At 38.7% G+C, this 26,433-nt stretch overlaps 1 protein-coding gene across 9 annotated transcripts in view; it reads left to right on the forward strand.

The window, feature by feature from the left end:
- SLC35D2 (solute carrier family 35 member D2) overlaps positions 1–26,433 on the forward strand; it is a 45,862-nt gene that overhangs the window by 18,257 nt on the left and 1,172 nt on the right. For 3 of the 9 annotated variants that reach the window (XM_032307170.1, XM_032307176.1, XM_032307179.1), the window contains 7 exons: positions 5,733–5,804; positions 6,693–6,761; positions 10,195–10,297; positions 11,806–11,898; positions 13,711–13,749; positions 17,594–17,677; positions 25,538–25,616. In XM_032307170.1, coding sequence (XP_032163061.1) covers positions 5,733–5,804; positions 6,693–6,761; positions 10,195–10,297; positions 11,806–11,898; positions 13,711–13,749; positions 17,594–17,677; positions 25,538–25,616 — 539 coding nt within the window. The remainder of the gene's footprint in view (positions 1–5,732; positions 5,805–6,692; positions 6,762–10,194; positions 10,298–11,805; positions 11,899–13,710; positions 13,750–17,593; positions 17,678–25,537; positions 25,617–26,433) is intronic. The other 6 variants (XM_032307177.1, XM_032307171.1, XM_032307173.1 and 3 more) reach the window with 5 other exon arrangements.

Here is a 26,433-nt window from a genome sequence, read left to right on the forward strand (position 1 = left end):
TGCCAAGCGGCGCCTGGATGGCTCACTCAGTTAAGTGTCTGACTCTTGATTTCGGCTTAGGTCATGATCTCAGGGTTTTGAGATTGAGCCCTATGTCAGGCTCCATGCTCAAAGGGGTGTCTGTTTGGGATTCTCTCTCTTCCTCTGCCTCTCCCCACTTCCCTCTATTAAAAGAAAAAGCCATATATACATATACACACACACACACATATATATGTATATATGAAAGTTCATTGTCAAGGGGTGCCTCATTGGCTCAGTCAGTAAAGCTTGAGACTCTTGAACTTAGGGTTGTAATTTGAGCTCCATATTGGGTATAGAGATTACTTAAAAAAATCTTACAAAAAAATAAAAATAAAAACCCATTGCTGAAACCAACATCACCTAGATTTTCTCCTATGCTATGCTATCTTCCAGGAACTTAATAGTTTGCATTTTACATTTAAATGTATGGCCTGTTTTGATTTTATTTGTGAAAGGTATAGGGTCCATCTGGATTCTGTTTTTTCACATATAGGTGTCCAGTTGTTTGAGCATCATTTGTTGAAAAGATCTTCCTTTCTCCATTGAATTATGTTTGCTCCTTTGTCAAAGATGAGTTGATTATATTTGTGTAGGCTTATTTCTGGGCTCTCTAGTCTGTTCACTTCATCTATTTCATTACTTGATATTTCAAGTCATTTTATAAATAATTCTTTTGATATTCACATTATACCATCTCAGGCCAATGGGAGCCCCTTTGAGTAGGCTTTTATGTTCTAGGCCCCCAGTAATCTGATTACTTCCTTGCTGTTTGGCACATGATGTCCCAGGCTTACCTTGGAGTTTTCCTGCCATTTCTCCAAGGATCCCCTGGTTAATTTAATGTTAAAGGTTATGTTGAGGCCACAGTCTGGGTGCTGTATATATTGTGAAGGACCAGCCAACACAGTTTCCTGATGATTAATATGTGTAATGTGCAACAAAGATGACTTCATGGTTTTTGGAAGAATGGGATTACCATTGATTGGATCTATGCCTAGGAGGATTTCTGGTCATTACGCAGTTCTCTGTTTAAATATTTTCAGAAATTGTCAAACTGTTTCCCAAGGTGGCTACACCAACTTACAGTCCCACCAGCAGTGTAAGAAGGCTACAGCTTCTCTACATTCTTGCCAAATTTGTTATTGTCTATCTTTTGGGTTATGGTTCTTTTAATAGTTGTAAAGTAGTATCTTGTTGTGGTTTTGATTACATTTCTCTGATGGCTAATGATGTGAAACATCTTTTCATGTGCTTATTGGAGATCTATACATATAGATATGTATCTGTATCTATCTATATATCTATATATATCTATTCAAATCTTCTGCCTATTTTAATAGGGTTATTCATCTTTTTAAGTATTGTCTTCTTTATATTTTATATACATAGGTGCCTTATTATATGTATGATTGCAAAGTTTTATTTTGCGGGCTTTTGCTCTCTAAATGGTATACTTTGAAGCAAAATTTTTAAGTTTTTAAAAATTTAACAAAGTAAAATATACATAATGTATAATTTATCACTTTCACCAATTTTTAAAAAAGATTTTATTTATTTATTTGACAGAGAGAGAGGGGTCCCAAGTAGGCAGAGAGAGAGGGAGCAGCAGGCTCCCCGCCGAGCAGAGGACCTGATGTGGGGCTCAATCTCAGGACCCTGAGATCATGACCTGAGTTGAAGGCAGAGCCTTAACCCACTGAGCCATAGAGCCGCCCCTGTTTTAACCATTTTTATGTGTACATTTCATTGTCATTCAGTATATTACAGTGATGGGCAACCGTCTCCACTATTTCTAGAACTTTTGCATCATCTTAAACTGAAGCTCTGTACCCATTAAATAGTAACTCCCCCATTTTCCCAGGCTCCCTGCCACTGGTAACCTCTATTTTACATTCTTTCTCTATGAATTTGCCTACTTCAGATATTTCATACAAGTGAAATCATACAATCTTTGTCCTTTTAAATTATGAATTTTTTTTCAATGGGCATAATGTTATCAAGGTTTATCCATGTCGTAACATGTATCAGAATTTTATTCCTTTTTTTTTTTTTTTTTTTAAAGTAAGCTCTAAGTCCAGTGTTGGACTCAAACTCACAACCCCAGATCAAGAGTGCTCTACTGACTGAGCCAGCCAGGCACCTCTGTTCCTTTTTGGTTTTTTTGTTTGTTTGTTTGTTTTTTGTTTGTTGTTTGTTTAAGCTAAATAATATTCTACTGTTTGTATGTATCACCTTTGATTATTCGTTTATAAATTGAAAATTTTGATGGAGCTAATTTAACAATTTTTTCTTTTGCTGCTTGTGCTTTTGGTATTGTATCTTAGAAGACCTTGCCTAATCCAAGGTCATGAAGATTTACCCCTATGTTTTCTTCTAAGATTTTAATAATTTTAGTTCCTATTGGAAGTCTCCTACAAAGACTTTAGGTCTTTGATACATTGTGAGATCAGTTCCTGTATGTGGTTTGAGGAAGGGGTCCATATTCCTTCATTTGCATGTGGGTGGATAGTCAGTTGTTCCAGTACCATTTTTTTGAAAAGATATTTCTTTCTCCATTGTATTGTCTTGGCACCCTTCTTGAAAATGAATTGACCATAATTGTATGGATTTATTTCTTGATTATTTAAAAAATTTCTTGATTCTTAATCCTATTCATTTGATTATATTTCTATACTGATTATGGTAGCTTTGTAGTAAGTTTTGAAATTGGGTCCACAAACTTTGTTCTTCTTTTTCAAGATTGTTTTGGCTTTCTGGTTTCCTTGTATTACCATATTAATTTTAGAATCAGCTTGTCAGTTTCTGGGGGGAAAAGCCAATTGACATTTTGACAAGGATTCTGTTGGCTCTATAGATCCATTTCGGGGAGTATTTCCATTTTAATAATGTTAAGCTTATTGATCCAGAAACATGAAGTATCTTTCCATTCATGCTTCTTTAATATTCTAACAATATTTTGTTGTTTTTAGTATACAAGTCTTATACTTCTTTTCTTAAATTTATTCCTAAGAATTGTGTTCTTTTTCATGTTATCATTAATAGAATTGTTTTAATTTCCTTTTTGGATTGCTCATTGCTAGTGTATAGAAGTATAACTGATGTGGGACGCCTGGGTGACTCAGTTGGTTAATTGGCTGCCTTCGACTCAGGTCATGATCCCAGGGTCCTGGGATCGAGTCCTGCATTGGGCTCCTTGCTCAGCAGGGAGCCTGCTTCTCTCTCTCCCTCTGCCTGCTGCTCTGCCTGCTTGCATTCTCTCTCTCTCTGTGTCAAATAAATAAAGAAAATCTTAAAAAAAAAGTATAACTGATGTTTATATATTCGATTTTTTCCCCTGCACTCTTGCTTAACTATTAGCCCAGATAACTCTTTAGTGGATTACTCAGGGTTTTCTATATATGTCATCTGCAAATAGAGATAACTTCATTTCTTCCTTTCCAAACGGTATGCCTTTTTTTCCCCTCCAGCGGAGTTGCCCCATTTAGAATCTCAAGTACTTGTTGAATTGATGTGGTGCTGAGAGCAAGCATTATGGTCTTATTAATGATCTTAGGGGGGAAACATTCAGTTTTTCATCATTAAATATACCTTACTTGCTTTTAAAAGACATCATGTAAAAATACTTTTAGGAATTAATTGACTTTTGGCTTACTTTGAAAAAGGCAGTTCTACCCAGTCTCATAAGTTACAAAGTTCCTGAAAATTCTTTCTGTACCTGCTCTCTTTTTGTGGGATCACTGATCACATGCAACCCCTCCTCAGGTCTGGTCAGGAGGAGCTGGCCACTGTCCTGGGGCTCTGGTTTTGACTTTCCTTCTCTAGGTCTCCATCTTCTCAGAGTCACATCTGGAAGCAGATGAAAGTGGGCTGTTTCAGCCCAGGCAGTTTGTTGGCTGTGCACTGAGCTGTGTCTTAGAATCTCTGGGTTTTGACAGCCAGTGAAATGTTCTTAAATATTTTAAAAGACAGTGAATAGATCTTCATTACCTAAAGTTTTTTGGGAAAAATAACCCATAATTTTATTCTCTAACATACTATTTAGTTTATTTTTTAAAAAGATTTTATTTATTTATTTGAGGAAGGGGAAAGGCACAGAGGGAAAGTGAGAGGGAGAAGCAGACTCCTGCTGAGTGAAGAGCCTGATGTGGGGCTTGACCCCAGGACCCCAGGATCACGGCCTGAGTGGAAGGCAGACGCTTAATTGACTAAGCCACCCAGGCACCGTTAGCATACTATTTTATTTTATTTTTTTTAAGATTTTATTTATTTATTTGACAGAGAGAGAGAGAGAGATCACAAGCAGGCAGAGAGGCAGGCAGAGAAAGAGAGGGAAGCAGGCTCCCTGCTGAGCAGAGAGCCCGATGCGGGCCTGGATCCCAGGACTCTGAGACCACGACCTGAACAGAAGGCAGAGGCTCAACCCACTGAGCCACCCAGGCACCCTGGGTGTTAACATAATAAATGTTACATAATAAATATTATGTTTATGTTAACATAAACATAAATAGTATGTTTACTATTTTAAACATATTATTTATGTTATGTTAACATAAACATAATATTAATTATGTAACATTTATTAAAATAATGTTATAATAATGTTATATTATAATGGTATAATAATGTTATAAAAATAAATAAAACATTTATTAAAATATTTATTATGTAACATTTATTAGTATGTTTACTATTTTAAACATCGATTTCAGTCTTTTCCCATATGGTGGACTGCATCTTGTTTTAGTAGTAGACTCTATGTAGTTTTGTGCCCTCTTTATTTAATATTAATTTTCTGATAGTAACATAAAGTTTTACATTATAGAGTTAACACATAATGTTCCCTCAGGTAAATTTATCATATATATATATTTTTTTATCATTGTCTTGTGTGACTTTTAAGTTGTTTCTGATGTTTTCCCCAAAGACATTATTGCAGTGCACACATTTGTGCACGTGGTTTTTTCCTTTCTTTTGTATTATTACTTCAGGGTAAGTGTCCCAACAAGAAATAATTAGGTCCAAGGTTAGCAGAACTTAATGACTATTGATACATTGTTCCAACTCGATTTGCTGAAGGGTGTGTTGGTTTACATTGCATACAATCTTTTAGCATGGTCTTTGTAGTTTTAGCACAATCTTTTCAGTAGTTGCGTTGCATGATTTTTTTTTATGAGTTTTTAAAATTTTTTTTATTTTTTCAGCGTAACAGTATTCATTATTTTTGCACCACACCCAGTGCTCCATGCAATCCGTGCCCTCTCCAATACCCACCACCTGGTTCCCCCAACCTCCTACCCCCCGCCCCTTCAAAACCCTCAGATTGTTTTTCAGAGTCCATAGTCTCTCATGGTTCACCTCCCCTTCCAATTTCCCTCAACTCCCTTCTCCTCTCCACCTCCCCTTGTCCTCCATGCTATTTGTTATGCTCCACAAATAAGTGAAACCATATGATAATTGACTCTCCCTGCTTGCATGATTTTTAAAAATTGTTAATAAGTGAAAATAATTGCTAATAAGTGAAAGTGGCATGAAACTATTAAATCTCCGTTTCTTTTTATTATTTAATGTGATTTGTTAATGGTATAGATGAGAATTGAGGTTAATTTCTATGTTTAATTTGGAAAGTTAATGAGCTTAATTAAAAATGTAAAACATGTTAAAAAATACTTGGCATCTGATGTTGTTATATTTGAATCTTTTCCCAACAGCTTGCCGATGTTCACCGTGCTCAGGAAATTTACCATTCCACTCACTTTACTCCTGGAAACCATCATACTTGGGTGATTCTTGTTTTTCCTCTATTCCTCTTGTGTCCTTTCCCCTCATCCCACATTATTTTTATGTAGCAAATTCTCAACATCTAGTTATTTTTCCAAATAGTTGTTTTGAATAGCTGGTAGCAATAACTTAGGCCCCCATGGTTTATTCACTTAAAAGTATCTCCTGTTTCCATGATTCCTTAAGAACATAATGTGTGATTTTTTTTACATCGTAATTTTATATTAGATTAGTAATATGTGTTTATGATAGAAAATTATTTTAAAAATGCAAGAACCTCAAAACAGATGTAAATATGTTTCCTGAATCAGATGGAATGTACATTGATTTTGGAATACAGAGGAAAAATTGTCCATGTATATGTATATAGGATAGAAATGCAGGAAATCCCAGAAATCCATTCTGATATAGTGATTGTAATATAACATAGGAATAAATTAATTTTTATAATGTTGGTTTAAAAATCTCTCATAAAGACACTCAGGCTGGTATCTAAAAAGGTGAATCTTAGTTTTGCTGGGAAGATTATTTAGCAATGAAATTTGGATGATGGCCCAGTGTTCTAAGTCCTACTGTTGAATTTTATCCTAATCTTTGGATGCTTGATAGAAGACCAACTAGAACTACCAGCAGGGACTCTTCTGCATTTTGTCACAGGATCTTTCCAATGAGAACAGAGAAATACACTTATAATTAGATTACACAGCTGCTTAAGAAATACATTTGATCTAATTTATTAATCCACTTACAGGTGCTTACAGTGCTTTCTCTAGGTAAAGTGATGTCCTTTAGATTTTAGCCATAAGACTGTGAACAATGTCTGTTTTCAGTTTAAGAGTCATAATCTATGTTTTTTTCTGTCTTACTCCTTCCCTTCTCTACCCATCTAGGAAACAGTATTCCTTGAGCATCATTGTCAGTGTTTTTACCATTGTGCTTGGTGCTTTCATAGCAGCTGGGTAAGACTTTGGACTGTTTCTGCTCAATAACTTCTTTGTGCCTTTGACAATAGGCTCGGCCCCACCCTCATTTTCCATTCTCCATCTGGCTGCAGTTGAATTGAGCAGCCAAGAGACAAGTCTGTTGATGTCAGTGGGTTCCCCATGTGTTCCTGTGAAAGTCAGACTGGGTTCCAACTTGGCTAGAACATTTCTGAGAACATGTAAAGGGAACATTAGAAGATATGAATACAGCTTTTCTCCCTAAAAAGGAGTAAACTATTTGCTATTATTACTGAATGTTTGTCTTTAATACAGAAATTCACTTGAAGAGTTCTTGGGCATCTGGTCAAGAATAACAGCTTTATAAAGCCCTTGCAGGCTGATTTGTTTTGTCACCTGTGATGCCTTAGCAGTGGCTTTCCAAGGGTGGCATGCTCTCATTAAATGTATTTGTATATTTGGGACATGAGCCAATACCAGTGTATGACTAAGTGGATCCTTGAACAACATGTGTTAATTTCTTGCCTAGACCACAGTTTGTTATTTATTGTTTTGTTGGTAACGTCCTCCTTCTCGGTCCTGGCGGTGGTTGCGTTTAGCCCTCCTGTGAGGTGGCCCCTGATTTGAGCACTATTTCCGGCCTCTGGTTGGAGCCAGCATGGACAGGAAATGGCAGCACTGAGAGCCTATTGTAGTCTTGAAGTTTTGTTCCAAGAAAGTCCTAGGAGCAAAGTCGCTAAAAGAGGGAGGTGCTCTGTTGAAAGCGCCCTCCTCCCACAGTGCTTTGGGGTGTCCCCTGGGCAGCCTCTCTTTAATTAAGTTCCTTTGAACTCAATTTGGAAACTACTGACTTTGAGGCAGTTGTACACTTTTCTAAAAGAATCGTTTACAGAAATGTCTGGAAGGCTTTGGTGAGAAATGGCACTTTAGATGCTGTCTCTGGAGGCATATTTCCAGCCCCAGTGAGTGGAAATTCAGCTCATAGTTACCACATATGATATTCTAATGAGCTGCAAGGGTAAATAGTGTTTTCAGAGCATTGCATTTCCCCCCAAGAGCTAGCTTGGAGCAGCACTTCTCGACGTTTCCCTTCTTTCACACCGAGATAATGGATACTCTCTGGGTGGGTGACAAGCACCCTTCGCTGAAGGCCGGATATCACCCCACCCTTCTCTCCTCTCATTAAGATCTTCTTATCCAAATGCAACTTACTGTAGAGCTGATTCAGTCAGATGGGCCAGTTTATGCTGCTGTAACACATAGCTCCCACATTTACACACCGAATATATTCTGCTCCCACTGCATAGTCAGACCAAAGTTAGTTACACGGGGATGGGGTGGGGGGGTGCTCTGCTCATTGTAGTTACTTAGGGACCAAGGCTGATGAAACCCCTGCCTCAAAAGGGACTTCTTTCCTCACCCAGGAAGGAAGAAGGCATGTGGGGAATCATGTGTTGGCTTTTCAGACTTTTGCTTGGAACTGCCATGCGTTATCTCCTCTTACATTTTACTTGACAGACAAGTCACATGGCCAGAAAAAGTCAAACTATTATGTCTGAAAATAGCCCTAAATGACAACTACAAGTGCTAACCATGAATCTGCTCTCCTGTATTAAAGCAAGCAAATTGTTTTCAAACTTCTGTGCTTTTACCAGTGGCCTGAATGAGTGGTGTTGGGGATGTGTAGTCCCTGGAGTAGGAGACCTGAGAACTCTGGGAATTTCCCTCAGGCTCTCCGAGGAAGTGAGCAATACCTTTCCACTCCCCTAGGAACCTGAGTTTTTTTTTTTTTTTTTTTTAATCCATTCAACTTTTTGCCATTTTATGCAGCATCAGACTCTTCTTAACACAGAGCCAAATGTGGGTAGGCGTGAGATTTGGAAGACCCTTATTTTGAGAGATTCTATTTTTTGTGATTGAGCCAGAGAATTCTGATTTATGATGATCTAAAACTAATTTGCATTCTCACAAATATATTTGTAGTTAATAGTTCCAGAAGAAGCCTTGAATAAATCTGGTTTAATTTGGATTCAGATTTTGATGATATTTTTGCCACTTCTTCCCCTTCTCTTTGGTTAGAAATAGTCTTTAAAAATTTATTTTTTTAAATTTTGCAGGGATCAGGATATGCCACTCCAAAAAAGGCCACTTAGGCATAAACATTATTTTGAGCTGAAGGCAATTAATTGAGAATCAACAGATGTAGAAAGAATTCTCTGTCTTCCCCTTTCCTGGCTAAAAGCAGACCATAAATTTCCTTTTGTAAGAGTGGTCCCCCCTACTCCCTTCACCCTGAACCCTGCACCAGGAATAGGAAAGCAGTTCTTATTACTGGTGATGGAGAATCAGTACCAAGAGGAGTCTGCATAAATAACCCTTACTACAATAATCCTTCTCTTCCATTAGTTTCCCCTATAAATTTCCTAGTGTTTATTCCATAATTTATTTGTTCCTTGGGATCCAAACTTCTTCATTTTTAAAATGATATATAAGCCCCAGAGTCTAACTACTTATTTGAGATTTATTTTTTATGAGATCCTTTACATGTAAAATATTTAATAAAAGTTGTATTCCCTTTCTCTTGTTAACCTACTGTCAATCAAATTTGCAGGCTCCAGTCACTGAACCTGAGAGTATAGAGGAAATCCCTTTGATGCTAAGTATTATGACATGGCTCTCATACTGTCTGTAAGACCAAGTGTGGTAGATTAGTCACCTCAGGGCTCAGCTGCTCTCTCTGTCCTCCCTGAGCCAGTTTTATACTAGTCCTCCCTGAACACTTTTATGTCCTTTTTGAACATTTTTATACTAGTATTATTTATATAAAATGGAAATTGAAGAGAAGATGGTTCAAAAGGGTGGGGAGAAGGGAGTCTTAGAGGAGTTGCGGAGAAGGAATGGATCCCTGCCTTGTTTTATCGTTGGACAGGGTGTGTTGGGTACCCAGCCATCACGGTGGGTGATGTGACCGGCTGGGTACCAGATGGAGGTGTCCGTTCCTCATTCGATCTCTCTTGCCCCAGTAACTGCCCAGCTGTCCCCACAGCGCTGTACGGGGAGATGGCCCTGTTTATTACAATAAACAAAGCCACTGGGTAGGTTGAACAAATCACTCCCTTTAGAAAAGAAGGCATCACCAATGATTGATTATGCCAGTTGATTGTTAGTGAAAGAAAGGCCTTTGCCGTTGAAGGAAGATGGTTAATGTCCCTTTGGTGTTAAGCAATTCATGATTAAATTGAAGCCACCTGATGGCCTGGTTTTGTTTTGTCTGGAGGCAGAGCAGAGGAATTAACCACAGAGGGGGAAAATATGCCAGAGGGGAAAAAAAAAGGTCGCTACCAGCATCACAAGTGGATTTGATTAGGGAAAGATAAAACAGGCAGGCTTTGAAGGCCAAGCTGTGTGAGTTTCTGAATAATCATCCTCCTTTTTGTGATCTTCCTTCCAGTTCTGACCTCGCCTTTAACTTGGAAGGCTATATTTTTGTATTCCTGAATGATATCTTCACAGCAGCAAATGGAGTTTATACCAAACAGAAAATGGACCCCAAGGTACCAGATTTTCGCTCCTGTGGTTTTTAGGCTTTGTCCTCTGGCCCCTGAAATTGCATGAAAAAAGAAATGAATTTGTAAAGTTGGCTTATAATATAATTAACATGGTATGCTTTATAAATCACTGATTTCTTTTTTTTTAAATTTTTATAGATTTTATTTATTTATTTGACAGACAGAGATCACAAGTAGGCAGAGAGGCAGGCAGAGAGAGAGAGGGAGAAGCAGGCTCCCCACCGAGCAGAGAGCCCGATGCGGGGCTCGATCCCAGGACCCCAGGATCACGACCTGAGCCGAAGGCAGAGGCTTTAACCCACTGAGCCACCCAGGTGCCCCAAATCACTGATTTCTTTTCAGTTATCCTGTCTATATGGGTTCCTGTTACCCCTGACCCTACAAAGTTTTGGGTGAAAATCAGATAGGGAGGAAAAAGATACCACTATTTTTGAGGCAGAGTCAGAATATGTATGTAAAGAGGAGATTATTTTGAAAGGCAAAATAAACTTAAAAGTTTTTTGCTGTCCTCCTCAGTGAGCAAGGCAAAGTCGGAGGTATTCTGAAGCAACCCCAGTTTGGGAGCCTGAAGATTTGGGTGACATAAGTTTTCCTGGTCTCTGTGACTTGGACCCTTAACTCCTCCAGACTTCAGATTCTTCTGTGGCATGGCCATTGTGTCTGGTCCTGGCCATGGAGAAGTGCCATTCCTGATCAGCCGTTGAGCAGTCCCCCAGAGACCGGTGGGCAGATGAGCCTGCTTGCACGGGGCTACCCCCTGCCAAGGCCCCTTGTGCTTCCCCCGCCCCAGCTGTTCCAGCAGTCCTGGAGGATGAGCCAGGCATATGTTGCCTCGTTTCAAGTTCTTTGTGTTGAGTGAGGGAGTTTGCTCAGAGGGACAGACCTGTTTCTACAAGCTGTTTTTTTTCTGCATGGCCCTTTGTTTTTTTTTTAACCGGTGGCAATTTTACAAAAACAGGTTTGTTGCCTTTTGAGGGTCCCAGTAGGTCACCCTTTATGAGAAATGGTGGAGAAGGGGTGTAGCCACTTTGATGAAAAATAAATTTATGCAAGATTAGAAAAGGAGATACCTGGTGTTTTAACACTGCTGCTCCTTGACAGAAAGAGCAGATGTTTTTAAGGAGTTCTGTTTATATTAACACTTTCAATGTTCTTTATTTTGTTCCAGATTTCCCATTCTGAATACAATACTTAGAAAAAAGAAACAAAATCGGAATGGTAAAGATGGGTGGGACCTCGGAGGCCCTCCATTTTTATCTGTCATTTTTGTATAAAATAAATGTTTATTTTGCTATCATGATGTACTTGAAGTGAAGCTTTTTACATTAGGAATTTGCTAAAAAAAAAAAAAAAAGGAATTTGCTGAAAATATTCCAACACAGAGTTGGTCGGAATAGATTTTTAACTCTGCATAAATACACAATTGTACAAATGGCTCCAGGAAATCTGATGCTTTGTATTTCTAAAATTGAGTGTTTTCTTTGTTTTTGTAGGAGTTGGGGAAATATGGAGTGCTTTTCTACAATGCCTGCTTCATGATTATACCGACTCTTATCATTAGTGTCTCTACCGGAGACCTTCAACAGGTAAGCTGAGGATGGTCATCGCAGTCCGACTGAGCAGACTCTTAAAGTCGTTTTTTTTTTTTTAAAGATTTTCTTTCTTTCTTTCTTTCTTTCTTTCTTTCTTTCTTTCTTTCTTTCTTTCTTTCTTTCTTTCTTTCTTTCTTTCTTTATTTGACAGACAGAAATCACAAGTAGTCAGAGAAGCAGGTAGAGAGAGAGGAGGGGAAGCAGGTTCACTGCTGAGCAGAGAGCCCGACACGGGACTCGATTCCAGGACCCTGGGATCATTACCTGAGCTGAAGGCAGAGGCCCTAACCCACTGAGCCACCCAGGTGCCCCTCTTAAAGTCTTAATAGTTAACTTCTGGCACTCACTGCAGGGAAGTGTGTAACGGTGGTAAGTAGGATGAGCAGGAGGGTCCCTGAAAGCGAGGCCTGTGATATCCCCAGCAGCACCTTTGGCACAATCGTTTCTTTGGTGTTATCTTCAGACACATGAGAAGCAGCAGAAAGTAGTCACAAGAACTCTGGACTTGAAGCTTTTTTGAAAAAAATGACAGTAAAAATCTGAATTTGAGTCTTAATATCTCTATTTGCTGATGTGGGTATCCTGGGAAAAGTAACTTAGAAGGGGATTTTGATCGTTTAAAAAATGGATTTATCTCTTGCCTTTATAATGGACATTTTGAAACATATGCAAAATAGATTAATTCAATGAATCTCACGTACCCACCACCCTGTGTCAACACTTTTTGGCATTTTGCCATTCTTATTTCACCTATTCCCATCTGCTTTCATTCTTTTTTTCCTCCTGGAATATTTTAAAGCAAATTCCAGAGATCATGGAGTTTTGCATCTAAGTATTCTGGAAGGTACATTTGGAATTTTGAGAATGTGTTGTTTGGTATTTGCCCTGCTCACCTGTTTGCTGCACACACCTGAGAGACAAATAAAATGGTCTAGGAATAGAGGAGGCCCAGCTGGCGGGAGGCCATCTCTTAGGAAGGGTGAAGATTCAGCCCATAGCATCCTTACTGGCCGCTTTGAAGTGTGCCAGCCCATGCCAACCACTGCTTTTTCAGAAAGTTGCTAACCGGGGTACCTGGGTGGCTCAGTGGGTTAAAGCCTCTGCTTTGGGCTCAGGTCATGATCCCAGGGTCCTGGGATCAAGCCCTGCATCGGGCTCTCTGCTCAGCGGGGAGTCTGCTTCCTTCTCTCTCTCTCTGCCTGCCTCTCTGCCTACTTGTGATCTCTAGTCTGTTAAATAAATAAAAATAAATAAATAAATAAACAGATAAATAAAAAGAAAGTTGCTAACCATAACACTTCTGAGACATTTTCTTGTATCTTAAGGGAGATTCTTAAGTTCATGTGAGAAAATTTGCTGGGCAGCACTTACCATCCATTCTTGCATCTGCCCACAGAGCCAAGCCCCAGACACTAAGTCTCTGGTTGCAGGACCCAGGATCAGGGTTCAGAGGGGCCCTGTGCAGTGGCTGCTCACCCATCACAGGATACTGTTTCTGTGTGTACTGATCAGCAGGCATCTGCGGGGCACACAGGTTGAGTGGATCCCATCTGCAGCCTTTCCGGGGTTTGAATACTTCGAGAAGTTTGCAGCCTCTTGTGGGCTCCTAGGGTGGATGTTGGGGCTTCTCATTCTTTCTTAAAATTGTACTTTCTTATTGGTACAATCCCTTTCCAAAAGAGGGGGCAGAAGAACTTAGCAGCAATACTATGAATGGCATGGTATCCAGAAACTGAATTTTAGATACCTTATGAGTTAAATCCCTTGGATGTATCATGTTAATAATTTGTAACATTGTTCCCATAGGAATGTGTGTTCCCACATCCAAACCTTTGCTTTATGAACTTGTAACAGGTATTCTTAGAAGTTTTGCCTGCTTGTGGGGCGCTTGGGTGGGGCCCCTGGGTGGCTCGTGGGAACGTCTGACTCTTGGTTTTGGCTCTGGTCATGATCTCATGGGTTCGTGGGATGGGCCACACAATGGGCTCTGCCTTCAGTGGAGAGTCCGCTTCAAGTTTCTCTCCCTCTGCCCCTCCTCCCACTCCCTCTCTCTCTAAGATAAATAAGCCTTTAAAGAGAGGTTTCACCTGATTGTAATGCTTACATTGCAGAATTATACTTCCTCAATTAATAATAAAAATAATAGCTAGTAATTATTGAGGACTTATCAGACTTTGTTCAAAGCATTGTACATGAACTATTTCACTGCTTTCCACAACAGCCCTCTGAGGAGAGGGTACTGCTGTTATGTTAATCTTTTAGATGAACCCAGTGTTTAAATAACTTCCAGGGATACAGGGGATCCATCCAGGAAGTCTGCTCGAGGAACACATCTTCCACTGTCCTCCCAGTTACTTCATTGTATATGAAAAGTGCTTCTTTCCTTCATGCGCGAAAAACCAGAACCTAGCGCTTATATCTTTAGAAAGTATAAGAGGCTGAACATACACTCTAACTTATTAAATAGTGGTGTTCTAGGAGAATATAATGCTCCTGTTCTGGCTTTTGGTGCTAAACTCTCTCAATATTTACCCTTGGCTAGCCTCTTCTGTTTGACCAGGCTCCTAAGATTTCAAACAGAAGGTACCTTCGAGCCTCAGTTGTGGTTACTAGTTACTGTAATTCCAGAACTAAATATAGAGATTAAAAAAAAATCTATATGAAAATTATAATTTAGAAAAAATAGAATGTGTTTAAAGCTGTAAGAAAGGTCTATTATAAAAATGAAAAAATACGAAGTCATGAAATTAAAACTTTGACTCTATTTTAATTACAAGTATTGTATGATAAGAGTACCAGAAGATATGGGACAGTTTCTGTAACCAGTCATTTTTAAATCCCTGTAGAAAATATTTGGTATTTTTCACTAGTAAGATTGTTCTGCTCTGTTGCAAGTTTCTTTCAGTTGGTTACTTTTAACTATGGTTGAATCCATTTTAGATTGTGAACCAAATACAATAAAGAAGAGATCTTATGTGATTAGATCTGTTAGTCTATAAAATTGCATTTTATTTGCAGTTCGGGGTGATTGTGCCAAAAGTTGATTGATGAATTAGGGTAAAATGCTAACTTATTAACAGAAGAAGTACTTTGATGAGTCATTTTTCCTGGTTGACTGGAAAAGATCAGAGGTTGTGGTAAGACTTGTATGACTAACGGCACTAGAGTTCACTCCTGGACCTTGGACTTATATAGTCAACAGATCTGGTAACAGCACCTTGATTCTGTCTCTGATTAGTAAAGTCAGCAACGCCAGCTCCTCTTGTCAACAGTATAGGCCTTTGGAGAATACCGATTGGGTGACCTTTCTTTAGTCATTTGAATTGCTGCAATAGGTTCAGAGTACATGGTTTATTATAGTTGATGAATAGGGATAAATAATAAGATTTATTTTTCTGATTTAAAAACCCACATAAATGCAAAATAAAAAGATTAATACTCTACCATACTTTTATAACAATAGTAAGTCTAAAGGAAGCAGTACTGTATTGTTATTCATCTTTAATTTCTGTTTTTTAAAAAATATTTTATTTATTTATTTGTGTGTGTGTGAGCAAGAAAGAGAGCATGAGCAGGAGACGCAGGGAACAGGGAGAAGCAGACACCCTGCTGAGCAGGGAACAAGACACGGGGCTCCATCCTAGGACTCTGAGATCATGACCTGAGCCAAAGTCAGATGCTTAACTGACTGAGCCACCCAGGTGCCCCTCTGTTTTAAAATAAATGTCATACTACATCATTTTTTAAAATGTCACCAGCATAGCTTTATCATTATTAAAGGAACAAAATAAAGCTAAAATCTACTAAAATTTACAGTGGCAAAGAATCCAGATATTTTTATGAAAATGACTACATGGCCCTCAAGTGGTTCAGGAATATATAGTTTTAATTTACTGTTTGCAGAAATACTTCCAACTTGTTGAATCAATAAATGTTTTGCTACCCTTGGTTTGAAGTTCAGAGCATATAGTTTTCTATTATTTCCAGTTCTATTTTAATTTTAGATATAGATTGTTTTCTATGTTTTTTTTGTTTGGTTTTGGTCTTTGACTGCCTTGGATGTTTTCTGCACCTTTGATTGGCTTGGGCTTGCCAGTAAGATGGAGTCATGTTTATTATTATTTTTCTTTCACAAGTAAGCATTTAAAGAAAATAATTTTATGATGGAAACTTTCAAACCTATGTATATAAGGAGAACAAATAGTAATAACAAACACCATGGACCCATAGACCAGGTTCAACCATTATCAACATTTAATGTGTTTGTTTTTGTTAAGAGAGGTGGACAAAGTCTCACTAATGAAACAATGTCAAGTATTGCAAAAATGTATTAATTGGAGAACAATCCATTCTAATTGGCCTAAAATTTCTGAACTATAAACTTGATAAAGATTTAAATAACTTTAAATCTATAAAATTACTAAAACTTGGCTAATAAAGTTTTGCCTAGGAGAAAGTGAATAGAACTGATATTCAATTATGTTATCCAGTACTAACATAATGCATAGTCTTGAGTCACCTTAAAATCATTTTTGGGTGCAGGCAAAGGACAAAGCACAAATAAAATGCTCCTTTTGATTGTTGCCTGTCATTCCAAGAGGGTTAATTTCATTTTCTCAGCTAAGAGACTAAGACTAAAGTCTTGGAGAGTTGAGCCTCTCTCGTAAAATGTTCTGTCCCAGCTCCTCCACCCGATTACTTGCTTGCTTTGTAAATACACAAGGTACTTTATTTGTTCATAATGCTTACTAAGCATTTGCAAATTCTTTTTTAAAAAGAGCTTGTTTATTTATTTTAGAGAGTGAGACAGTGCATGTGAGCAAGCAGTGGGAGGAGCAGGGGGGAGGGAGAGAATCTCAAGCTGACTCTGTGCTGAGCCCAGAACTTGACACTGCCAGTAAGATGGAGTCATGTTTATTATTATTTTATGATCTTGAGATCATAACCTGAGCCAAAACCAAGAGTTAGATGCTTAACTGACTGAGCCACTGAGGCACCCCAAGCATTTATAAATTATTGAAAAAAGTTCATAGTTTTCTGAACCTTCCAACATTATTAATTTTATCATAAGCTTTCTTCTAAGATTATTTATACAAAATAAACCCAACCATGATTTTGTGAACAAAGATTAGTAGAGAGATAGTCACAGAAACAATAGTTATGTTGTATATGTGCCACCTGCCATGTTCTAAACAATTTCATTAAATCTTCATGTTGACCTTTTGAAGATGTTTTAAAAAAAGATCCTTGTTTTGTAAAGTGAATCTGAGATTCGGGAAGTAAAAGTAATATGCCCAACGTTACAAACTGGAATTGCTTAGGGTTTTTTTTAAAGTTGTATTTTCTTTCTTTTTTTTTTTTTAATTTTATTTATTTATTTGACAGAGAGAGAGATCACAAGTAGGCAGAGAGGCAGGCAGAGAGGGAGAGAGGGAAGCAGGCTCCCTGCTGAGCAGAGAGCCCGATGTGGGACTCGATCCCAGTACCCTGAGATCATGACCTGAGCCGAAGACAGCGGCTTAACCCACTGAGCCACCCAGGTGCCCCCTAAAGTTGTATTTTCTGTTTGGGAAAGTGTTTCCTGTACTAAAACACACAATTTGGTAAAAGCCATAGGTTTAAACTGCAATTAATATTCTAACCATTAGTTTACTTTTCTTTCTTTCTTTTTTTTTTTTTTTTACATAATAGGCTACTGAATTCAATGAATGGAAGAATGTTCTCTTTATCGTACAGTTTCTTCTTTCCTGTTTTTTGGGGTAAGAAATCATCCGTAAGTAGAAGCTTGATCTGTGATATGTCTTGACAAATCAAGTCAAAATATACATTCTGTCTGCTCTGTCAAAACCCCTTTGTCTTTGCTTCTCCACCTTTCTCTGGAAAGTAGCCTTTTAGCAAGGAGTGGGACGGGACCCAGGATCCCTGGGAACACAGCCTGAAAGGCCAGGAGCAAGCATGAAACAGTTTTATTTTTGCAAGTCATGCTTGATATCACATTCTACTCCAAAACGTGATGTTGCCTATTAATTTTTGAAAGCATAAATTAAGTGAAATAGTTGTAGTTTTCTCAGTTGTTGTCTCCCATTTGATCCGGAAAAAAAAATCCAAGCTGTGTTTTTGAGTCACACTTTGTCAAACCATCTTTTCTTTTCTCTCTGATTAAAAAAAAAAAAATTCAATCCATATCACACAAACTTAGACAGTACCTTTCTCTAACAAAGGCCCGATTCCCCTATGAACAACAGAGCAGAGTTTCAAAGTATTTTCTCATTTCACTATAAACTTGATGAGATGCTGTTCCTGTTTTTGTTTGCTTGTTTGTTTTACTTGCACTATTGAAGGAACTCAAGAACTAATCTCTGCAAAGTCTTTGTCCTGGTGGTGATGTGGTAAGCGGTGCCTAGATGGGAGCCTCCATTCTCTGGGGCTTGCCTGTCAGAGGTTTGACCCTATCTGTATATAATTCCATACATTTTTGCCCCACTTAATAATGTGCTTCTTAGAAAACAAATACTCTTGATAAAAGTTCTTAATGTATTATGTCATCCGTAGTCCCTTTGCAAATGAAAATGCCATAAAGGCATTCCAATTATAAATAAATCAGTAAAAAATGATAAAATCTTTAAGATTTAGGTTTCACCAGATTTAAAGATGAAAATTAGGTAGGTCTGTTTTTAAAGTGGGTCTTTTGAGGACACTGAAATCATTGCACCTTTGCAACAGCTAGGCGTCCGAACTCTGGAATCAAATGTGCTGGGTTTGCCACTTATTAGCTCTGAGTCCTTGGACAAGTTATCTAACTACTCTGAGCCTCAATTTCCTTATTTTTAAAATGGGATCTTTAACAATGAGATAAAGTATGTGATTCACAGAATGGGGTTAGGTGGGTTGAATGAGCTAGAGTGATGAGCCCTCAGCACATGGCAGACGCACAGAAAATGCTCAGGAATGTTAAGTGTGGTTGTTATTGTTAATATTTCTATTTCTTTCTTTCTTTTTAAAAAAGATTTTATTTATTTATTTGACAGAGAGAGATCACAAGTAGGCAGAGAGGCAGGCAGAGAGATAGAGGGGAAGCAGGCTTCCCGCTGAGCAGAGAGCCTGATGCGGGGCTCGATCCCAGGACCCTGGGATCATTACCTGAGCCAAAGGCGGAGGCTTAACCTACTGAGCCACCCAGGTGCCCCAGTATTTCTATTTCTTGAGGTCAGTGTGTTTTCACCCCAGCCAGAATTGGTTCTACCAACAGTCTATGGCTTCAAAATCTTTTTGCTATTACATACATAGTTGATCCTTGAATGATACATATTTGAACTGTGTGGGTCCAATTTTGTGTGGATGTTTTTTGAAGAATACATACAGCTCTGTAAGTGCATTTTCTCTTATGATTTTCTTAATAATATTTTCTTTAGCTTACTTTATTATTAGAATATAGTATATAATGCATATAATATACAAAATGTGTGTTAATTACCTATGTTCTCAGTAAGGCTTCTGGTCTACAGTAGACTATTAGCAGTTAAGTTTTTGGGAAGTCAAAAGTTATCTCTGGATTTTTTACTGGGCAGGGGGTCAGCACCCCTAGCTCCTGCATCATTCAAGGGTCAACTGTACTTTTCTTTCACTGCTCAAATATGAATCCTGAAACTGCTCTGGAAGGAAGTTTCAATTTTGGTATGGTGGCTTTTTCAGAATCCTTTCTTGAAGTTTCTCTTTCAAAGGATTGGGATATTTACTTCTTCATAGTAAGAGAAGCCATTGTAAGCTTCTGAGCACATTCTCCCTTTTGAGGATAACTGGTACAGGGCTCGCCCCTTTTCTTTGGTCCCTGCTCAAGGAATGACTCAGGGCTCACACATAGGCATCCCAACCCTTGATTCCAGAGAAATGTGATGCTCAGCTTCTTACTTTCTTCAACTCCTTCAAGTTTGCATTTCAAACTTGGGTTTTCTAACCACCAAACCCCTGTCCCATGTTGAATATACAATTACAAAATTATAACACTTTAAAAATGGATGATAAGTGAATGCAATGGTAAAAAGGGCAGACTTTTAATTTTCTTTTGTGTTAGGGTAGACTCAGCTTTCAGAAATGCAATTTGTAATCAGGAGTTTGTTGATAAAGCATATGAGGGAGTTTAATTATGTCAGGAAGGTAAACTGGATTGTGGGTGCTAAGATAGTTAAACGCAGGCAAAAGTAAAATTTAAATTTAAAAAAAAAATATTTTATTTATTTATTTGACAGACAGAGATCACAAGTAGGCAGAGAGGCAGGCAGAGAGAGGAGGAAGCAGGCTCCCTGCAGAGCAGAGAGCCCAATGCTGCACTCGATCCTAGGACCCTGGGATCATGACCTGAGCTGAAGGCAGAGGCTTAACCCTCTGAGCCACCCAGGCACCCTGGCAAAAGTAAAATTTAGACTGAAATTTAAGTTGACAAACTAGATTTTAAAAAGTTAGCTCTGGGGCATCTGGGTGGCTCAGTCAGTTAAGTGTTTGGCTCTTGATTTCTGGTCAAATCATGATCTCAGGGCGTGAGATCAATCCCTATGGAGCTCAGTGGTCAGTGGGGAGTCTGCTGGAGGATTCTCTCCCACTGGCCCTCCCTCCACTTGTAGACACACATACTCTCTCTCTAAAATGAATGAATCTTTAAAAAAAAAATCTAGCTCTGCAGGTATTTTTAATCTTGCTGAAAAATTATGGGTTCTGGTTCATTCATACCAGCAACTGGCACCAGCCATCAGGCTTTGGAAATGATTATCCTAATCTGTTTCTGTCCCAGTTGCAGACCCTTTGGTCCCACTGAAGCCCTAATATATTTCTCAGTAAAAACACAAAAGTACCAAGTATTTTTAAATCACAGGATAACAAATGTTCTATTCCTTGACCCATCCCTAATAATTACTGTAATGTGTGCATAAAAGAAAACAGGATTCTGAGGATAGCTGGGGCACAGGAGCAATATTCCCACATTCCCAGTAAACCAAAGCTTAATTTAAAATTGGTGCTCTGGGAAGATGCACCATATAAACCCCATGACTTTGGCATCCTTGCGATACCACTGAGGCCTTGGGTAGGAGTATGTTCTTACAAGAGATGGGTGAGATGAGATTCCTTGAAATTCTTTGAAGTCTGAAATTAGAATACTGTGCTAGGGTACCACTGTGGTTGATGGGAGGAGTGTAAACATGGCCTGTTATTATTTGAACATTTGTGTTGAGTTTATGTAAATGCACCTTCACAGAATGATAACCAGGACACATTGTAAAGGAGGTCATTCGAGTACTGTTTGTGACTACCATGAGTGTGTCATACAACTTGGGTAAATCAGTTAGTTTCTTTTCAGAAAGAGTAAGTACCTTGGAGCAGGAGTTCTGTTCTAGGGGTTTCTTCGTGAGCTATAAACCCAAGCATACTGCTGGCATCTGTTGTCTGAATGTGAATCACATATATGTGCTATTCTTTTTCAAGTAGACATAGATGATATCTGATTTAGAAATACAGAATGGCAGGAAGCTATTTTTAAATATCTTTGCATTTTATAAATCCACAGATGCTAAAATCAAAACTACTGTCAGGCAAAGTTGACATTTTAAGCATTAAAAGTGGTCTGGTTTTCTTTGTACTGAGTTAATGGAGGTTCTTTTAGTTTAGAACCTTGGTCGTTTTAGCCAAAGGACTACATAGGTGCCTATTTGCATGTAGAAATAGATTGTTTCTTAGAAAATTGGAAAAGACTACTTTGAGCCTTACCGTTTTATTTTAGCCTCTCTGGTGACACCTACTGGTTATACCGAGAAATGCAGCCTTTTGTCTAGAGGCTCTTACTTAAGACATGGCTATTTCAGACACCCCCAGACCTCAGAGAAGGGGTGCGGGGCTCCTCCTGTGCTCAGCCCAGCTGGTGAGTGTGTGTCCTACTTGCCCACACTCATATGGTGGGTGGATCCAAGGTATCAGCCAATTCTGAATGCAGGTGGAGGTGGTTTCACTAAAAGGTAGGATGGAGAAAACATTGCATGATTGGAACGCCAGAGTAGGAATTTTTAAGCAAAAATAAAAATAATATCCACGATTGCCTTGGGTTTAAGGCTGCATTCATTCAGGAAGCCTGCAGGAAACTTTTCTGTGTCCCTAGGTTGGGTTATAGCGCTCCCTTGTTCTGTAATCTCTAGTATTTTATTAGACTCCCTCCTCCAGGGAAGATGCTATGGGTTATCTACTCGTACTGTCTGGGCTGAACAGAGTAGGCACTCAGTAACATCACGTTGAGTTTTTTAATCTTTTTATTTTATGCATGAATAGGATTTTCCTGGGGTTCTGGATTCATGTTGAATTTATTAAAATTATAAACATTTAAAAAACTTTGATATTTTTTAAGGCTTTAGGTTCAATTTATAAATACTGTTGCTCTGGGTGCCTGGGTGGCTCAGTGGGTTAAAGCCTCTGCTTCCGGCTCGCGTCATGATCCCAGGGTCCTGGGATCGGGCTCTCTGCTCAGCGGGGAGCCTGCTTCTCTTCCTCTCTCTGTCTGCCTCTCTGTCTACTTGTGATCTCTGTCTGTCAAATAAATAGAATCTTAAAAAAAAAAAAATAAATACTGTTGCTCTATTTATGACACTAGCAATTTTTGTATTAACATAAGGACATTTAACTGTTTGATTAATGGCTTATTAACACAAGTTTAGCTGATGAAAATCTCTTAAACAATTTACTGTAAGTTGGTCTTTTTTTTTACCTCTCAGTGAATTAAAAAAAAAAGTAAGCATTTTAAACTACATTTACAAATATGATTCTCCTGATTTTTCTCCAGCTACTTCAAGCCCTAATGAGGTCCTCTGCAAAGCTTATGAGCCAGGTTGCTTCACAAACCTAAGCAATTCTTTGAAATCTAGTAAACCCAACTTAGAAATGTGGTAAATCAGCTTCTTTTAAATGTCAAATACTGTGTTCAGACGGACACAGGTTTTCTTACTTCTTTCCAATGAAAGCTGCAAGTCTAATCCCATTGTACATTTCAGTTTCAAACCACAGAGGCCAAGATGTCGGTTCCTGTAATTTGTCAAATTATTGTAATTACTTTCATCACAGAGACATATAGTAATTCTGAAGATTACAGAATTTAAGTTTATAATGGAATTTTTTCCTTAACATAAAAGCTTGGTGTGCTTTAGCTCTTAAGATTTTTTTTTCTTTACCATCCATCCTGGTAAGAAACACACTCAGGCCGAGTGGTTACTGTGTTGATTTGTGATCTGGATTCTGTTATTAAGAGAGATTCTGGCCTGGACTGGGGACTGGGCACTAAATTTTTTCAGAAGAGACTACCTAACACATAGGGACATAGGCTGAGCCCTTTCCTAAGAGTCTGATTCCCTCTGTTCTGCCCATGGGGATTCAGGCTTATGCCTCTTAACTGGGATTTAGTTTTAAAATCCAACACACCTTTTGATCTCTTTGTATCTTTTATGGGTGGATTGAATTTTGCGCCCCACTTAGGTTGAAGCTAATTTTCTTTACTTCTTGATTGGAATGAACATATTTCTTCTGATTGGATTCTGTATTCATATATATATTATATATGTGGGGTTTTTTTTTTTTTTTGATTGGTGTTTGGTCACAATTCCTTAGTCATTTTCTTAGCAGTAAGTGTCAATATAGAGATCAATGTTGAATGCCTGGTGAATTAACTTTGGACACAGGGCACAGGAGTGTTATTGGCATGTGGAATCCATTAATTTCTTTCTCCTTTTCCTTTCTTTTGTCTTTAATCCCCATCAGCTGTTTCACCCATCCCTACACCCACTTCCCCTCTCGTAACCATCAGTTTGTTCTCTATTGTTAAGAGGCTGTTTCTTGGTTTGGTTCTCCCTTTTCCCCCTTTTGCTCACTTACTTTGTTTTTTTTAAATCCCACATATGAGTGAGATAATATGGTATTTTTCTTTGTCTAACAAAACTAAAAGGCAGCCTTTCGAATGAGAGAAGGTATTTGCAAATGATCTGATAAAGGTGTAGTCTCCAAAATCTATAAAAACTTAATAATTACAAACTTTACAGTTTTGCTTTGCAGAAGCTCTTTATTTTGATGTAGTCCCAATAGTTCATTTTTGCTTTTATTTCCCTTGTCTCAGGAGACCTATCTGGAAAGATGTTGTTATGGCCAATGTCAAAGCAATTACTGTGTTCTCTTCTAGGATTTTTATGGTTTCAAGTCTCACATTTAGGTCCTTCATCCATCTTGAGTATTACTGTGTATGGTGAAAGTGGACCAGTTTCATTCTTTTGCACGTTGCTGTCTAGTTTTCCCAGCACTGTTTGTTGAAGAGACTGTTTTTCCCTTGAATATTCTTGCTTCCTTTGTCGACATTTAATTGACCATATAATTGTGGACTTCTTTATGGGTTTTCTATTCTGTTCTATTGGTCTATATGTCTGTTTTTGTGCCAGTACCATACTGTTTTGATTGCTACAACTTTGTAATATAACTTGAATTCTAGAATTGTGATATCTCCAGCTTTATGGGATTGCTTTGGCTACTTAGGGTCTCTGGTGGTTCCATACAGATTTTAAGATTGTTTGTTCCAGTTCTGTGAAAAATGCTATGGATATTTTTATAGGGATTGCATTAAATGTGTAGATTGCTTTGAATGGACATGTTAACCACATTTGTTCTTCCAATCCATGAATATGGAGTGTCTTTCCATTTCTTTGTGCCATTTTCAATTTCTTTCACCAATGTTTTATAGTTTTCTGAGTATAGGTCTTTCACCTCTTTGGTTAAGTTTATTCTTAGGTTTTGTATTATTTTTGGTGCATTGTAAATAGGGTTGTTGTTGTAATTTCACTTTCTGCTGCTTCATTATTAGTGCATTGGAATGCAATAGATTTCTGTACATTGATTTTGTATCCTGCTGCTTTACTGAATTCGCTTATCAGTTCTCACTGTTTTTTGGTGAAGTCTTTCAGATCTTCTGTATATAGTATCGTGTCATCTACAAACAGTGGAAGTTTGACTTCTTCCTTACCAGACTGGATACCTTTTCTTTTTGTGGTCTGATTACTGTGGAATCCATCAATTTCAGTCTCTTCCATCCAAAGCCAGCAATTCCTTGTTGATTTTCCCTTCTGCACACCAGTGGTTCTCAGTGGCTGCACATTCGTATTACCTGTTGGAGCTTCGATGCTGTGCCCAGCCGAGGGACCCACCTCAAACCAGCTGAGGGAGAACTGCTGTCAGGCATCGTTGTGTGTTACAAAGTGTGCCTGGCGATTCTGATGCACCCCAAGGATTAAAGACCATTGCTGTGACCCAGCTGTTAAAAGATTTCAGACCATTAAAAGAAACTCCCCATTCTTCCCGCCTTTACATGGAAACATAATGGGAAATGCACAGACAAAATGAAAAGAAGTCCTAAGGCAGAAAATTTGGCCAGTGCCCAACTGGGCCATTTTCCTGTAGAAAGCTGGAATTGTAATGGGGGTGCTTGAAGATGTAGGTTATAAACTCTTCATGGTATGTTTGTCTCCATTTGTTTGAAGTACTTGTGGGTTGGTGATACGTAGACTTTTCTTAATCTGTTCTGCCCCACGAGTCAGGCGCGCATCCAAGCATTTCCTCCTTGCCCCAGGTTTCTGTTGATGTATTCCACAGTTCTGTGCAGCTTTTACAATTCGGCCCTCACAACAGCAGTGGTTGGAGCCATCAAGGTAAGCAGGTGAAGCCTTGGGAAATGGGGAACTGGCTGTGAATCCAGTCTTCACAAGAGGAGCAGGGTTAGATTTTATGGTTGCAATGGGGGCGGGGCGGGGGTGGGGGTGGGTGGGTAGAGAAAGCGTGCAGACTTGTGACCTTCGCAGCTGTACCTGGGTCACCTCTTCTTAGATCTTCTCATCCCCTAATCCATGAACGAGAGGGAGGGCTTGCTAATTTAAAAAGAAGAGACAAATTACGACCTTTAATTCGAGGATGGTCTTAGAGGGGAGGGTCTGAGAAAATGAAGTAAACAAAGCAGAAAAAAATGCCCAAATCTCTGTATTCACCAAGATGCCTTGTTAGGTGCCTTGTTTGTAAACTTGGTTCTGGGAGAACCTGTTGACTAAGAAAGGGAAGCCTTGTGAAGACCTGTTTTTAATGTAGATATATGCACAATGTATAAGGTACTAAACTCATGGACTGTGTGTAAGTGTGTGTCTGAATAAACACAGCAGTGAAGAGGAGGGCGGGGTGTTTTGTGCTCTGTCCCACAGTTGCTTTGATTTTCCAATCACACCAATAGAGCGAGTGAGAAAGACTGTCTGCTCTAGCAGTAGACTGTCTGTTGGCCGCCTGGACCCTCCTCGAATACACAGGGCAGGGCACTGCTTGGAATTTGCTGGATGTCTAATCCATGCAAGTTTAGGGTTCAGTATGATAAAATTTACCAGCCAGTGATGCTGAAGAGATGGGATCTGGAAAGCTGATTACAGCTCAATGCTTACATCTTTTTTTTTTTTCTTTTCCTGTGTATTAACTATAAGGGGCATG

The sequence above is a fragment of the Mustela erminea genome, chromosome 12 (assembly GCF_009829155.1).
Source record: "Mustela erminea isolate mMusErm1 chromosome 12, mMusErm1.Pri, whole genome shotgun sequence".
Lineage (NCBI taxonomy): Eukaryota > Metazoa > Chordata > Mammalia > Carnivora > Mustelidae > Mustela > Mustela erminea.